Below are 16,850 nucleotides of genomic sequence, written 5' to 3' on the forward strand. Positions count from 1 at the left end.
GGTGGAAGACAACTTTGGCTCCCTTGTTTGGGAAAAGAAGAGGTTCAGATTTGTTTCACAGTGAAATTTTAAACTGGTAAAATTGGCATTGGACAGTGATGTCTTGTGAAAGTACCCTAACACTTTATATGAGCAGAATAAATTGCTTATAGAAATATTTTCTTCTAAACAGCCTTTTGGAGATTCTGTACTAGTCACTGCTGGAGGAGAGCTTGCTTTGACAAGACATTAAATCCAAATTCTCTGGCTATTTCACCTCAGGATTTATCATGATGTCATCATCAAGAACACCCCAACTTCCCAAAACACACTTTCCACAGAATCAGAACTTTAAAAATGAACACTATGGGTGGCAAAGTACTCTAAATTAGAATTAGTTTTAGTTGCTAATAGTAGATTTATGTGTAAAATAGAAATTGATTTTTAAGATACTAATTTCATAATCAGGAAAAATGTTAAGATAAATAAGAATCATTTGGAAAAAAGTCAAAATCTCTTCATTCAAAATGCCTGTATGTGCCCAATAATGACTGTGGAATGAGAATACTGTCATCAGGTATCAGTACAAAATTTTCTTTAACAAGCATTATTACGGAATAATGTAATCTTTTTTACCTAGAAAAGTTCCAGAAAATTTATGGATTTAACACCTTATAAGGACCTTTGGTTATTCTAAATTATTTTACCATTACCATTTACCATTTACCATATAAAAATATGTAAGAATCAGTAGTAGACAAATTTTAAAAGATTCTTTTGATATATCCAGATTTTTTCTTGACAGTTTTTTTGTGCTAAGTATTGTTGAGGACAAATTTTTTCCATGAGAATTTACATTTAAAATAAAAATGAAAGATTATACAAGTGACTTTATTGAACAATTTCATTTATACATAGCTTTTCTAGAATTTATATATTGCATAAAACAAATTTAACTATAGTCAAATATTTAAAATATTCGTTTAGGCAGAAATTCACATTTCCTGATTATAATTGTGTTCTTTTCCCCTAAATAACCAACCCATTTTTCTTCAAACTTTATAGCAGTAGGTCTGAAATACTTTAGAAAGGAATAGTTCTCTTATTTTATTATTACATAAAGCCTTGAGACATGCCTATTATTTTGTGACCTTTGGTGGAGGGGTTTTCTGTATTTCTTTTCTGTTTATTTGAAGAATACAGAAAAATAGAAACCACTAGGAGTTGTGTTTGCTTTTTTTCTTCTTTGACACATTTCCTCCTTCCTAGTTGGCAGCTTGAAGAGCTTACTCTAATCTCAGAATTTCTTTGAATTCACTCCATAAATTGTCTTGGATTGTTTAGTGAATAGTTATTTCTCTGCAAGTAAAGTTTGGGACCTGTGTGTATTGGCACTTTTTTTTTCTTTAACTGGTTTACTAGTTTCTGGTGACTTCTTTAAAGTCTATATTTATCAAATGCTTATTTTGTACAAGGCACTTTGCTGAGAAATTCAGAGATAAATGCAAAATCTCTACTGCCCTCAGTTCACAATCTAGTATACTAGATTGAACTTTTTGATGATTTAACCCTGTCAGTAAAATATTTATGCCTGTATCCAGTATTACGATTTTATTAGCTTGTATTTTATTAGTTAGCATGTTGTAGAATGGTAAGGCAACATCAAAGGCATTTCTCAAAAATATACCAATTGAACAGAAAGAAAACCTACTTGAAAGTTTCACAATGAACAAAAACACAATTTTGAAAATAATATAAAATTTGTCAAAGAAGCAAAGACAAAATTTCTGCATTTAAATTATGAGGAACTGACATTCATTAACCCTTCTTTAGTCTTATATAAATTTTTTTAAAAAATATTTTAGACTTTTGTTAAAAGAGAGAAGAAAAAAATCATCTGGTTTCAAAGTTCTCTCTCATATTTAGAGGTTTAGACCTCAGTTTTGGGTATACAAATGTGGAAAGTACATCTTCACAATACACAGTCTTGTGAGTGTCCCTCTGCCCACTTGAGCATTTCCACAGATGTCTAAATATTTAATCTGTAAATTGAGCACCATCATATAACTTAACCTTAATGTACACATATAAGAATTTAAAACTTATTAAAAATACAAGGATTGACATACCTTTCTTATTTCTTCAGGTTATGCCAAGACCTGGCTGAGGTTGACTGAGAGAGAACATGGTTGAAGGCATCATACATTCATAAAATAGAAATGATTTTTGATTAGGGAAGTTGTGGATAGGCAGAAGGGCTTTCATAGGTGAAAATTTAATAAAAATTGTAGGTAACTGGCAGTTTTTAAAGTGATGCATTTTTCCTAAATGATTCTAATTTAAAATAAGCATCAATCAAGCATCATGTTTTTGTCTTTAAAAATCTGAGTCTTTTGGAAAAGTTGAATAGGCACCACAATGTGAAATCCCATAGAACAACATAGTTTTCTTTTTAAGTAGAAAACCATTTTATCAGCTTTCTTAATACTTGTTCGTGTATTCTTTATTGTGAAGAAGTGACTTGTTTCACTGTGTTCATTGGTATAATGTGTTCTTTGTCTCTTACCTATGCACTTAAGCAACTTAACTCAGCTCGCCTTGAAGGAGATAACAATATGGTAAATTTCTCTTACATGCTCAACTTCCTGCATGTAAAATGGCTGAAGGTTTGTTGGCCTACTGTGTTTTCTACATCTTGAGTAAAGTGCCTTCTCTTGCTATTATCTGCATGTAAAAGTCTAAAGTAGTCAAAGCCATGAATTCCTTAGTCCAACAAAAATTACAATATTAGCTGAAGTAATATTGGAACTTGAGGAAAAGAAATTTTGTGTTCTAATTGCCAACTATGTTAGCTATGCCAAATTCAGATTTTAGAAAATAAATTTATATATAAATAGATAGTGCCTTTTATTCTAGTGAAAGACATTAATTTAACTGGCACTTTGTATTTTCACTTTTGGCAAAGAAAACAAAATTTACTTAGAGAAAAGTGTAAAGTTTATAGTTTGACTTTGTTTTTTCATTATCTTTGATGTTTACCTTAATATTCACCCAAACTCTACATAGAATTAATTACTTCTGCAGTTTCATGCCAAGACATACTCACCCCCTATATTTCTGTAGTAGCAAGGCCAATTCCCTATTTGGTACTAATTTACTTAAGAAAGCTGCAGAACAGTGATAGTTTTGGGCAAGAATCAGAAATGAGAATTGTTCTGTAGTACCCAATATATATATTGAGCTTGATTTGAGGAAGTTTTTGAGATGTTAGCAATTTTTAATTTTTAACAAAATAGAAATATGTAAAATCTGAATATAGCCCAAAAGCTCATAAACATTAGCCAATAAAGATTTATACATGTAGTGTTTGGCATTATACTCCTAGATACATTACATTCATAGAAGTGGTATGGAATCTGCAGTACAGTTATAATAAATTCACAGTTAATTGATTTTATTCCATTAGCACTGAGCTAAAAGGGAGGAAATTCATGTAATAGGAAAGTTTATATACATAATACTTAAAATGCATTTTTGTTGTTCTAAACTACTCTAATTATTGAAGCGTTGGCTAATTTAAGGCTTTCCTTAGATAGCAAGAGAATGCATTCATTCATTTCCATTGTCCTAGCTGTAGGTGAATGAAAATGTGTGAGCTATTTCAGTCATTGGTAACTTCAAATATAAATCATAGGTTTCATTTTAGGTAAGAATATCCTAAACAAATTAACAAGACTTTGGTTCACTTATTAGGCATCTGTTTTGCTACTGATGTCATCTACTTATAATAAGATGTGTTTAATTCTGGTCATTTTAAATTCATTATATCTCAAGTTTATTGTGCCCCTCTGGTGGCTATATCAATGTCTGTTTATCCCTGCTTTATTTTAGTTTCCTAAAATTCTAGAATTTTAGACCTAAATGAGAAATTAAAAATTGTTTAGTCCAAACCTTTCATTTTACAGAGAGAACTACAACTAATATATTCCCAGTTTTAGAAAACTATTACTTAGTAACTTATAAAATTAGTATAAGATTCAAAAACTAATAGTATTGATACATATGAAGGCATACTTTCACAGTACATTAAGCTGTACTGATTTAGTTACTACTATGTTAATGTGATTCTGAAGGAGAGTATACCCTTGAATTAAAAAAATTACATTTTTCTATACTAAGTTGTAGAAAATGTTAAATTCAACTTTCTTTCATGCTCTATTTTTCTCTAATTTTTAATGCTGGCTAGATTTGGGCAGAGGAAGTGACAAAAGTAAGTAAATTATTAAACTACAGAATTATGAAACAGTTGTTATTCATTCAGTAAATATTTATTGGACAGCAGCCATGAGGCCAGTCATAGTCTTTGCTACTATATCTTATAAAATCTGGAAATTATCATAGAAGAGTCAGAACTGTTTGGCTAATAGTAGCTCCACAAAGCAATGGAACAATGTTACAGAGATGTGCTTTGCACATGCTCTGATACAGTGTTACATTAAGTAGTAATCTTGCCAGGAGACAGTTTAAATACTTGGTTTACTTACATGACAATTATGTAAAATACAGTTTATACCATGTTATTCAGTGATTGAATATGTGTATTGTATGTCACACAAATGAATTTCTTAGATAACTAAAGCTTGTTCTCTTCAGTACCAGAGCTAAGTCTACGGTCACTTTAGTTGAAAAGATTTGTAAAATAATATTTTACTGCTCCATTAAATACAAGATAGCATATATTTAATTTTACTTATAGTTAGGGTATGAATGTACATTATTGTACCATGTAACAATTAGATCTGTTGTTTGTTTTTGAAGTATGTTGTCTCCTCCCTCAGTGTTCAGACTGTCACTTAGAAGCTGTCCATGTGACTGCTACTAGTAGTCCCTCTTTCTGTGTTACCATTTCTAATCTTTCCTAGGATGAGATGTAAAGTAGTTAAGCAAGAATTTAAGGAATAAATTATGACATTAATGTAGATTTGTTTCAAATGCTATTTGAAGTCTTAAGAAGCATTTTTTTATTTACTCCTCATGTTTGTGCCTACCAAAATTTGACCTCCAGATGAGGACAGTACTTAAGATTGAGGGCTTAAGATTGAGGACAGTACTTAAGATTGATAATTGTGGACCCTGACTTTTTCTTTCCTTTTCCCCAACCCAGTGTTAACACTTTATTTTCTGATTTTGTAGGATTACCACCTATATGGTCTATTCTGTGCATAGGTTGTGGGGAGTTTGATTCTATGAATTGGAAATCCAGTGTGAAGTTGTTGACTCCCACTCTCATCCCCCTTTGTAGAATCCATTTATCAACTTAGTTATAGTTTTCCCTTGGCCTTTGATTTTTTTCCTGAACCTCTAGCTTGAAAAGAGGACAGAGTAGCGTGGAAAAGAATATAGGTTGAACAATAAAACCAGGGTCTCTTCCTCTCTGATTAGCATGTAGATACACCAAAACATTTCTGATTCTTCAGTCTCTCTAAGTTCAGGAAATTTGTGATATTATGGGAAGAAGCTCATGAAACAAATATTTACATTTTGAATGTAAAACTTAAGAATATATCAAAATAGATTTGGGAAGATTTTTTTCTTCTGTACTTCTCACTTCTGCCATTTTTATAATTTTAAAACTTCATATTCCTTGAATATTTTAAGATTTAGGCCTATAGAAAAAAAAATAGGTGACAGAACAAGATTGTCACAGCAAATGCCTCAAAAGCATGACCAAAATTTCTAACTTACAGTGACTCAGACCTGATATCACAGATAAAACAAATTCTTGCCCTTTTCCCACGTTACAGCTTCAAAGAATTCTTGCTTCCCTAACCCAACTTCTGTCATATACTCTGGCAGGAGAAGGTATCTTTCCTAGAACTCTATGTCTTAACTATAAAATTAAGTCAGGAAATGAGATCTTCTGGAGGACAGAATAAAAATAAAATAAAAATAAAAATTGATTCTTTCTTTAAACCCTTTTTATCTGTCTTTCTAATATGGATCATTCTCTTCCTAAGTAAATTGACTATGCCAAACCTATTTCAGTTACCTCTGCCTCTCAGATTAGTTATGATCATTATGTGTGTCAAAAGTAGAGATGGTTTGAGAGATTAGACTACAGCCACCCCAGGCATACACTGAAACTTGTTCAGGAAGTGAGATTCATTTCCTTCCTGTCATTTGCCTTTTCTAATACAAAATATGTTGTGCAAAGGTTGACTTCCTAGGCTTTGTAATACAGTGCCTTTCTTCATAATTAAATTATTTATATTTTGCTCAAACACAGAAGACTGATGCCTTATACTTTCTGAGATCATTTTATAACTTTTTCCACCTCGTGCTCAAACTTCCCAGTCACTTACTATGTTATCTAGTTCACTTCCTTATACCTTAAACAGAAATAAAGCCATTTCGAAGGCTTTTCTGCCATTTCTCCTAATGGTCATTAAATCAAATTGTACTTTCATAGAGACCCAAATGGAACTAGTCTTGTTTACTTTTAAAGTTCATTTATTTTTGGTTTACTATGGTTACTTCTACTAATCAAAACTTTTTCCTACTCAACCAAGCAGAAGAGTAAATAAAGCATATCTAACCCTGAAGTGATTGGTTTTCCTTAACACTTTACTTAGGAAGATCATTGATTCTTTGCTTCTCCTGGGACTTGATTTTCTACTTCATCCTATCTTCTAGATGACGCATACTTCAGCCTTGCATTCTGGTTTCAGTCAAGTAAAATTTAATCTTGAATTGTTGAGTAATTCAAATTTATATTCATAAATCCAATCTAGTGGTCACTTCTAATCACCTCTCCCAGATCTGTTGCCAGTGGGATGAGAATGACTACAGCAACTGTAGTCATTTTGTTTTGCTGCTACTTCCTTTTTGACTGGTTCACTAGATTAACTGTTGGCACCAAAAGGTGAAGGAGAGGGAGATGCGGTGTGCAAGGAAAATGCTTAGACCTGATTTTTATACTTACTACGTCTTAGAAATATTTTAATTACTTGGATGTGGGGGGACCTATTTATTCTGGAGAGGCAGAATAGCATTATTAATGACATTATCATCAGTGATGATTCCCTGTGTGGGATAAGCTATTTTGCGCAAGTGTGAGATTTTATTTTTCTCTTCCTCACTTACCACCAACCAAGCTAAAGGTTTAAGATTTTTTTTGCCAGTATCTATTATTTTTAGGTCCCGTTGATTTTTTTAGTGAACTATTTTTCCCCAGCACTGAACCTATATCAGAGGGCCAAAGCTAGTGGTAGTGGTGTGCTATTATATATACCTTTTTCCAAACCTGAGGTCAATGACTTCACCTTGGTAGCTTGAAACGAGCTGTGGTTGGAGTATTCGTACCATGAAAATCAGCACAGTAGAACTTACTCATCCCACTCCCAGCACACCACTGATTAAAGGTGTGCCCCATAACTTTCAGAAAAACCCTAGCATATCTTGTATATAATAATGATACTTAAGGCACATTTTATATAAAGTTTGAAAAGAAAACTGAAAAAGTCATTTATTCAAGAAAGAGTACTTTGAAAGAAGCTTAGAACTGTGTGCCTAGAAACAATATGTTTGGTAACTAAACAGAAGAGGTTAAAATCCTATGTCTTCACTTTGAAGTTTTTTCATTTGAGATTAAAGACTTTTTAAAAAAAAATAAAATTAAATTTTAAAAAAGTAATATATGTTGAATTTGTCTTACAAAGAAGCCAATAAATAAATAAATAAATAAATAAATAAAGACTATCTTTAACTTCAAAGTAAAGTAGCTCTAGTGATAATTGAGAATTTTTTTTAACAATTTTTTTTAAGGATTTTATTTATTTGAGACAGATACAGAGAAAGCATGAGCAGGGGGAAAGGCGGAGGAAGTAGCAGACTCCCTGCTGAGCCAGGAGCCAGACGTGGACTATCATGACCTGAGTTAAAGGCAGACACTTACTATCTGTGCCACCCAGGAGAATTTTTTAAATATTATTTTATACATATAAACCAATATTCTTAAAATGTCATGACAGCATATTGACTGTCTCATGGTAGTGTTTCTAGGCTTTTTTGTATATACCATTAAGCTTTGACATTAATCGATTCTTTTGAGTGAAGTACTGGTAGGGAATTGGATAATGTAGAAAAGCTAAGGTATCGAAAACAGGGACATTTAAACACAGCAGAGTCGGGGAATTGCCAGCTTCTCATTTAGGGTTTACTTGGGGGATTTTTAAACTGTCTAAACAAGTGTACATAAAATGGACTAAGTCCTCAAATAAAATTCTAAAACTGTGTTCCAATTTAAGTCTGAACAGGAATTGAGAATAACTCAAAGTGAATTTGATCGTCAAGCAGAGATTACAAGACTTCTGCTAGAGGGAATCAGCAGTACGCATGTGAGTGTTTATTCACTGGGAATTCATTTGAAACAGAAGACTTTGATGGTCCTAAGGCAATGTGAGGGGGGAAACTGAAGTTCAAAACTTTTTCAGTTATTTATCAAGGAAATTTAAATTGCAGTGCTTTCCAACATATTTAAAGAAATATTTTAAATTTTTGTTTACACCTCAATACCTAGTTCTCCCACCATCATCAAATCCATTTGTTGAGTTTTGTTAGCGCCATAATTTGTTCTTACACTATTAACTGAGGTCAGCCTTGATAAGCATGGTAGTAAAATGCTAGATACTGGTGATTTTCCCTGAGTATATGTGCTCTCCTTACCCCTTGGAATTTAACACGTTTAAGTAGATTATAGATCTAAGAGGTAACTGTAACTTTCCTTTACAGGCCCATCATCTCCGCTGTCTGAATGACTTTGTGGAAGCCCAGATGACTTACTATGCACAATGTTACCAGTACATGTTAGACCTCCAGAAACAACTGGGAAGGTTGTAATTTCCTTTTCACACATGAAACTCCTGATAAGAGAAGAAATTCAGATTTTTGTATATGAACTAATAATGGAGGTGAAGAATAGAAGAATTAAAGGCTTTTATTAGCTTACTTAAAATCAGTTTTGTTTTGTTTTAAGGAAAGTAATTGTCAGACTCGTGAGGTAACAAAACCATGGTGTGCTCTTCTGGCACCCAAAAACTTAACAGGGATGAGAACATGGTTTAGGTGAATACTTTTTTAGTGCTATGTAGAGAAAACTTAAGTGTTTGAAGTATACTTCTCTCTTAAAATACCTTCCAGTTAGTTGAGGGAGATTACATTTGCCCTTAGAGATAAACTAATTTATTCTTACTCATTATTTACCTGTCCACTATTTAAAAAAAAAAAAAAAAAGTTTTAGAATAGTCTATAAGACCTCAAGCCCATGATGTAATTACTAAAAATTATATTTTAATATACTTTAAAGCAAAATGATAGCACAAAACATGCATGGCTTGGTCAGTCATTCACCAGATGTTTATTGAATACCTGTCATATACCAGGCACTCTTCTCTAGGATTACATCAGCAAACAACAGGCAAAATTGCTTTCCATTATGGAGCTCACATTGTAAGGAGACACTAGAAATAAAACAATGTATAGGACAAACATGGTCTCTGCTAGGTCTAGATAGAAATACCTCAGTATTTAAAGTCTAGCTAGAAGTAAAGGGCCATTGGCAGATAGGCAGTAAGTGGAAAGTAGAAGTGCAGGTTTCTGTGAAGGACCTCTAGCTGTGACTCAGGTGGGTCTGACAAAATTTCACAGATGAAATTATTCTAGTGGAAATAATGTAGATAAAAGTAGCCAGGACACATTTTCCAGACAAAGGAAGAACAACATATGTGGAATGGCCAGAGAAAAAAGAGATAGTGGCAAGTTGAGGGAACTGACAGTAGTTTGTTCTGGTTGGAGCATACATAGTGTTTGAGTTAAGAATGGAATGGTTGATAAGGCTACAAGAGTGAAGCAGGGTCATATCACCAATGCCTTGTAAAGTAAGTAGTGATAAGGAGTTTGAGACTTATATAGTGAGGAGCCATTAAGGCAAGGGAGTGATATAATATTTAAGGAGAAATATAAAGAGAAATTATTTTCAAGGAATAAGTTCTTTTAAAAATCACTTTGGTGTTCCTTTCTGCATATTAATCCTTTAAAACTAGACCTAGAACAAAATTAGGCACATCCACAAAACCAATTTTAGACCTAAAGATTAATTGTAGCCAGATACCACTGGTTATTCCAATAAGGTTTACAGAAGATTCATACTTCTGTATATTTGAAGTTTGTTAATGGTATTTAGTATCTGAAAGCAGAATACTACTTTATCTCCACTTCATTACAACTATTTTAAGCTCAGGAAGGCTTAGTACTTTCTTTTCACTTTCCTGTTACTCTGGGAGTGCAGCAAAGGGATTGCTGTTGTTACCATTCATACCTGTACTCCATTTAAAGCCACACAAATGCTTGGAACTCTGCCATTCAAACAAAATGCTAGTATTGCACTTCTGGATAAGCTCAAACATTACAGACTGAAATGGGTACTATTGTTCTAGGGAAGAAGTCTGGCTTATCTCGCTACCTGCAAAGAATTAGATTACTGGTAAGGACCAATGATAGAGTGTGGGGGGACTTTTTAAGTCTTTAATGTTGCAAGTTAGGCTTTTTAAGAGAGTATATAGAAATACTCAAATGCAGTATTGGCCAAATCATCCAGTTACACTCTAATTCAGAAGCTATTTCTGCAGAGTAGAGCCAGGTTGTCATGTTAATTGTTATAGTAGTGTTGGTAGTAGTAGTAGTCGTAACTGGCAGTCACTTCGGAAGGGCTCCAGTTGTCCTCAGGCACTCCTCTGGACACCTCATATGTAATGTGATAGTCCTCACACCAGTAAGGGTAGGTATTGGTATCTGCATTTTACAGATGAGGAAACAAGTCACAAAATTTGTAAATGTATTTTATTTTTAAATAATCAGAAGGTTTTAATATATCAAGCTACAGTGGCAAAAAGTCTGTAGTTTTTAAAATATTTCAGTAAAAGTTCTTAGAAAGTAAAAATGGTCTTTCAGGGTTTTGTTGTTTGGTTGGGCTTTTTTGTTTTTGTTTTTACCATTAATTTCTCAAAATTGACATAGGTAAACCTCAGTGGTAAATGAAGGCTAATTATACTAGTAAATTTGAAAGTAAAATTCCATGGTTAGAGACTTTCAAAACCCCACATATGTGGGGAATGAGAGCTTATTTTTATTTTTAATCTTCAGAAATATATATATTTAGTCACAGCTGAGTTCCTCAGTTCACTGAGGAAGAGATGCTAGGAAAGGTGTTCCTAACTTTAGAGTAAAATCTGAATTAGAAATTAGGATTTCTTATCATTAGAACCCTGTTAATTTGTCAGAGAAATATTTGCTTTAATTTTTTAAAAATGCACTATTCCAGTCAGGAAGGATACAATGTAAACAAAACAGACTAAATCTCTCTCTTCACTGAACCTACATTCTGTTTGGGGGCAGAGGGAAATAGAAAATCAATAGGTATGTGATTTGCATAGTGTATTAGAAGGTGATAAATACTGTGGAGAAAAATAAGCAGGGAAATACTTCTTGATTAGGAGTAGAGGCTTACACTAGTTAGGGAAGACAGACTTGAAAGAGGAAGCAAAGCAGGCAGGCAGGCATCTGAGAGAAAGTGCTCCAGGAGAGTGTATAGTAAGTAGAAAAGCCCTGCAGCAGGAAAATAGCTGTGATGTTCAGGCAGCAGTAAGGAGGGCTTGGCTGGAGATGAATTGAGGAAACAGGAAGCTGGGAGAGAGAGGGCTTTGGCCTTTACTCAGACATGAGGAGCCCTTGGAGAGTTTTACTCTGACCTTTGATAGGATCGTTCTTGCTCCTCTGTTAAAGGTAAATGTTAGGGGGCATGTGTGGAAGCTAACAGACCTGTTAGAATTTACCATCCAGTCAGGAGATGATGGTGGCTTGGATCAGGGTGATTGTGGTAGATGTGGTAGAAGCAGTCAAACCCTGGGTGTATTTTAAAGGTAGAACCAGCAGGATTTGCTGAAAGACTTCATTTATATGGGGCTTAGAGGAGTCCAGATTACTGTAGGTGCTTGGCCTAAACAACGAAAAGAATGGAGCTGTAGTTCGTTAAAATAGGGAATGCCACAAGAGGAGCAAGTTGGGGTAGTGTATTACCCCAGGTTTATACCAGAAGCCCAGTTTTAGACATCTGAAATTTGAAATGCCTATCAGACATCTAAGTGGAGATATGGAGATACGCAGCTGTAGGACATACAGCTTTTGAGTTTGGGGGATAAATTAGAGGTAGAAAGTAGAGAGTGGTCAGCTTATCAAGGGTATTTAAATCTGAGACCAAATGAAAGCCTAGCTCTAAGTATAGGTAGAGAAAAGAAGAGGGCTCAGGGTTGAGCCCTGAAGCACTCCCAACACAGCTTAAGGAAGCAGTGGAATGGAGTGACAGGTAAGATGTAAACCAAGAGTGTGACCTGGAAGAAGATAGAGGAAAGTGGAGGGAAGGGATCCACTCTGATCACTAGATAGGCCAGGTGAAGTGAGTATTAATAGACTGCTGGATTTAGAACAACAAAGTCATTGCTGTCCTCAACAAGAGTAGTTCTAGTGGAACAGTGGAGGCAAAAGCTTGTCTATAATGTAAAAGAACAGGAGAGGGACTGTGATGTTGAATTTAGATAAGTCTTTCAGAGGCGTTCTAGTGTAAAGAGGAACAGAAAAATGAAGCAGTAGCTCTAGGAGAAAGTGTGTCTAGCAGATTCTTATTTTTTAAGATAGAAATTAGCATATTTGTAAGCTGATGAGAATGATACAGTACATGGAGAAATAAGATAGCATGGGAAAGAAAAGGAAGATTGCTAGTGTGATGTCCTTGAGAGGAAAAAGAAAGTGAGATTTTTGTGCAGAGGTGAAGAAATTAACCATAGAAGTGTAGACAGCTCATCTGTAGTAAGAGGACAGATGATCACAAAAGCCTAGATGTTTCGTGATTGTTCTTTTTCTACTCAGTTCAAAAGGAAACAACTCATTGACTGATTATAAAGGTTAGGAGATTATTGCTAGAATTTAACTGCTTTCTTTATGCTGTTGGCTGACTGTGATTTCCAGATGGCACAATGGTCATAAAGAGAAGGAAATTGGATTTTATGGAGAGATAAATTTCACCCACCTTACCAGATGAGGTCTTTTTATACTTATTAAGATTTAAGTATGAATTTTCAACCTTAGAAATGGTTGGGTGAGAATGAATATAGGCCAGCCATTGTATGCTGTTTTCCATTTAGTATTGGAGAAACATTGAATGAAATTTTAATTATCTTTAAATTTTAAGATATATTTATAGCACATGAATCACAGAGATTTTACTCATTTCTAATAAAACTTTTATTTTTACCCCCTAAAAAATAAAAGACAGAATGAATTTGTGAAATTTGCCCTATTCTCAATTTGAGTCTTCAATATGATAATTACTAGTCGTAGCATAATATTTGAATGCCCATGTCGTCACCTGTCTGTATGCCCATTAAGGAATGATATTTTTTCTTCTTAGTATCTTCAGCTTGTGGTAGTGGTTCTGGACATGTGAATGCTCCTTAATATTTGTCATTTAAATAAGTAGAAGAATGTGATTGGATCAGTTTTATAAAAAAGTATGGCTCTTGAAATATTTCTCAAAGAATTAACTTGAGAAAAATTTCACTCTTTTGATAGTATCTAATATAGAAGTAGTTTTTCTTGTGTTTAACAACTCTTAAAGTCAGGAAAAGATTAATAAAACATACTAGTGAAAGTTTTTTGGAAGTGTTTTAAGGATAAACAATTTTTTCAGGAAAAAAATGGCATTTTTTTAACTTTATAATTGTGAAGAGAGCTTTGAAAAAAAAAAACAAACTTTGAAGGACTTATATTTGGAAAACACCTGAATTTTCTATTGTATAACTGGCCCGAAAGGCTTAAGTTAGATAGCAACCTTTGTCATTAAAATATTACTGACTTCTGTCTTTATCCAGTGGAAGTTGGTAGAAAATAAACACTGCCACCAAGTGGTGGTATTCAGAAGCTCTAGTAACTGGTCTATTGGACATTTTCTTTTCAACAGTTTTCCATCCAGTTACTGTAACAACAATCAAACTTCTGTGGCACCCGTGCCATCTGCTTCATCAAACGTGATTGGTTCTTCTGCCTTGTCTTCAACAAGTGGCCTAGTAATTGCCTCTCCTACCAACCTCATTGACCTTAAGGAGTGCAGTGGCAGCAGGAAGGCCAGGGTTCTATATGATTATGATGCTGCAAACAGTAGTGAATTATCACTTCTGGCAGATGAGGTAAGTAATATATGGGTATAGGAAAACCTTTATCATAGATTGACGTATTTTCTAGTATTATAGTAAAGTGTAAATTCCTCATTAATTTTTTGGAAATAGTTTATCGTGAATACTTTCATAGATTTAAGATGGTTATATTAGCATTTTATTAAAAAAATTTACTATTCTTTAACAAAATAGAATATCACAGAACTATTTAAAGCTATTAACTGCTAAGTAACTAGAAGATTTCTAAAACTACCTCTAATAAAATCCTTTATCTTTTACCAAAATTGAGAAAAATGTTTAAAGAACTTTAGTAATGAATAAACAGATTACAAATCTTATTACTCTTCTATTTGCTTATTTTGTAACATAGTTAATAACTGGAAACATTTTATTTTGTAGGTGATCACTGTGTTCAGTGTCGTTGGAATGGATTCAGACTGGCTAATGGGGGAAAGGGGAAATCAGAAGGGCCGGGTGCCAATTACCTACTTAGAACTGCTCAATTAAATAGGTGGACTATGGAAAGATTACCCATCATGAAACCAGTATTTATATACAATTAACTCTAAATAAAGCAGGTTTAAGTATCTTCCATGTTAATGTTCTTAGGAGACTGAAAAGAAAATACCAGCCACCAGAAGCCAGCCTTTCTGCCAATAAAATTGCATGGTACATATTTCATTACAGAATTTATGTTAGTGCTTTCATGCCAAGAATGTTTTCTTACAAAATTCTCTTTCTACTGAGGTTTCACTAATAAGCAGCTTCTACTTTTGAGCTCCAACTTAAAGCAGAACTGTTTTCTACTGAATTTTTCATTAATGGCAAGCTTTTTCTTTTATGTAAAATAAATTTATTGTGAATTGATATCAGTGACTCATTTATTAGGTATAATTAATAACCAAAGAATAACACTAAAATTTGTTTTAAGCTGTTGTTTTAAAAAGAGCTCTAGGATATAATCCTCTTTTGTGGAAAATAGATTATTTCTGAATGTTTCCATAAACAGAAATGCAATTATACCATGTTTACCTTGTTTTCTAACAGAAATTGAATTATTTCAATACTGTATCTCAGTGGTTAGTGGGTTTTTGGGGTTTTATTAAACACTACTAAATGATTTCTTCTAAAGTTAAAAACTAGTCCTTGAAAAACATTATTACTCTGGTATATTTTCAGCTAAGGTTCTAAAACATCTGGATCAAGATCAATTCACTAAACAATGTTTTTTTAAGATTGTTCAGTTGGAACAATGTAATGCATAATCAGAATGAGATATGTTTAGAACATACTTCAGTAAAGAAAATTTGTTCTTATGGAACAACAGTCCTTATCAAAATATAGATTAGTGCAACTACACCCATCATAGAAAAATTGTATACAAACAGAATACATTTTTGGTTACTCTAAGCCTACTAATTTTGAATGTTTATTAATGAACTTAGGTTATCTTGATCAGGATCTTTGGTTATGAAACACACTAATGAAATCATTGGTGCCACCCTTGCAGTCAAAAAATTGCTATTTGGACCATAGCTGTTAATCAGATTGTTTCCATGTTAGGACTTCTGCATTCATTTTCATTCATTCATTGTTGAGGGCCAGGAACTATACTGATCTACTGAGCTGCACAGTCCTTCCCCGGCATACCTTAAAGACCAATGGAGAATACAGAAAAATAAACAGTTGCCATATAACAGAATCCATGTCATGATAGAAGAAATACAGGGTACTGTGTTTGGGAACTTTGGGAGTCACCTAAATCAGATTTGGGGAGTAGGAGATGGTTTGGAGAGGAAGTGTTCCAGGCAGAGGGAAAAAGATGTGCAGGGCCTGGAGGAAAGAGAATGTAGCATATTCTGACAATTACAAGTAGTATTTCAGTCTGGCTTACACACGAAGTGCAAAAGTGTAGTTGATTTCCTCAGAGAATGTTAATGTATTGAAATATTTTTTGGTACTTTAAAAAATGATGAACCTTTAACACAAAAAAAGGTATTTTTAAATGTGTTTAAGAGCTCCTAGTAAGAGCTTTGTAAACATGTTGATAATAATTTAGTTCACAGTCCAAACTTCAATAAGTAGTTGTTACCCTCTTATTTCTGTGCTGAGACACATTCCTCTGCAATTTTTTAATTGTACAAAGACTTTGATTCACACTGTGAATCACCATACTCAACCCTAAAAGCTGTTCAAGCTGTTTAATTAGCTGTAGCTCCAGGTGAGTGAGTGAGCTGTTTATTTTCCTAGAAAGGAAGTTCCAGAGCCAGCCTGGAGTACTGTCTTTCATGAGACATGAGTTCAGGTTTAGGTTTTAAAAGATCATACAAAAAATCCAGGTCAACTCAAACAGCAACTATAAATTAGGCTTATGGGAAGTAGAGTAGTAAAGTAGGGGAAAGTATGGGAACTGGAGTAAAATGGCCACAGGTTCAAATCCAATCTTCCTCACATCCTGTTCTCTTTGAGCTTGGACTCCCAACACTGTATCAACTGTTGTTTCCTCATTAGTAAAATAGGGATAATAATTAATGCCACCTAAGGTTACTATGAGGATTCTGTAGCAAATGTTAACTTGCTTGGTAAGTC

The 16,850-nt window shown here is 33.7% G+C and overlaps 1 protein-coding gene across 2 annotated transcripts in view; it reads left to right on the top strand.

The window, feature by feature from the left end:
* Nucleotides 1-15,128, top strand: part of LOC132001081 (endophilin-B1) — a 33,169-nt gene extending 18,041 nt beyond the window's left edge. The window contains exons 6-11 of one of the 2 annotated variants that reach the window (XM_059375298.1): nucleotides 2,559-2,597; nucleotides 4,226-4,249; nucleotides 8,286-8,375; nucleotides 8,770-8,870; nucleotides 14,048-14,273; nucleotides 14,661-15,128. In XM_059375298.1, coding sequence (XP_059231281.1) covers nucleotides 2,559-2,597; nucleotides 4,226-4,249; nucleotides 8,286-8,375; nucleotides 8,770-8,870; nucleotides 14,048-14,273; nucleotides 14,661-14,768 — 588 coding nt within the window. In that variant the 3' untranslated portion in view covers nucleotides 14,769-15,128. The remainder of the gene's footprint in view (nucleotides 1-2,558; nucleotides 2,598-4,225; nucleotides 4,250-8,285; nucleotides 8,376-8,769; nucleotides 8,871-14,047; nucleotides 14,274-14,660) is intronic. The other variant, XM_059375299.1, reaches the window with a different exon arrangement.
* Nucleotides 15,129-16,850: the final 1,722 nt, after the last annotated feature.

Source organism: Mustela nigripes, chromosome 14 (genome assembly GCF_022355385.1).
Source record: "Mustela nigripes isolate SB6536 chromosome 14, MUSNIG.SB6536, whole genome shotgun sequence".
Classification (NCBI taxonomy): domain Eukaryota; kingdom Metazoa; phylum Chordata; class Mammalia; order Carnivora; family Mustelidae; genus Mustela; species Mustela nigripes.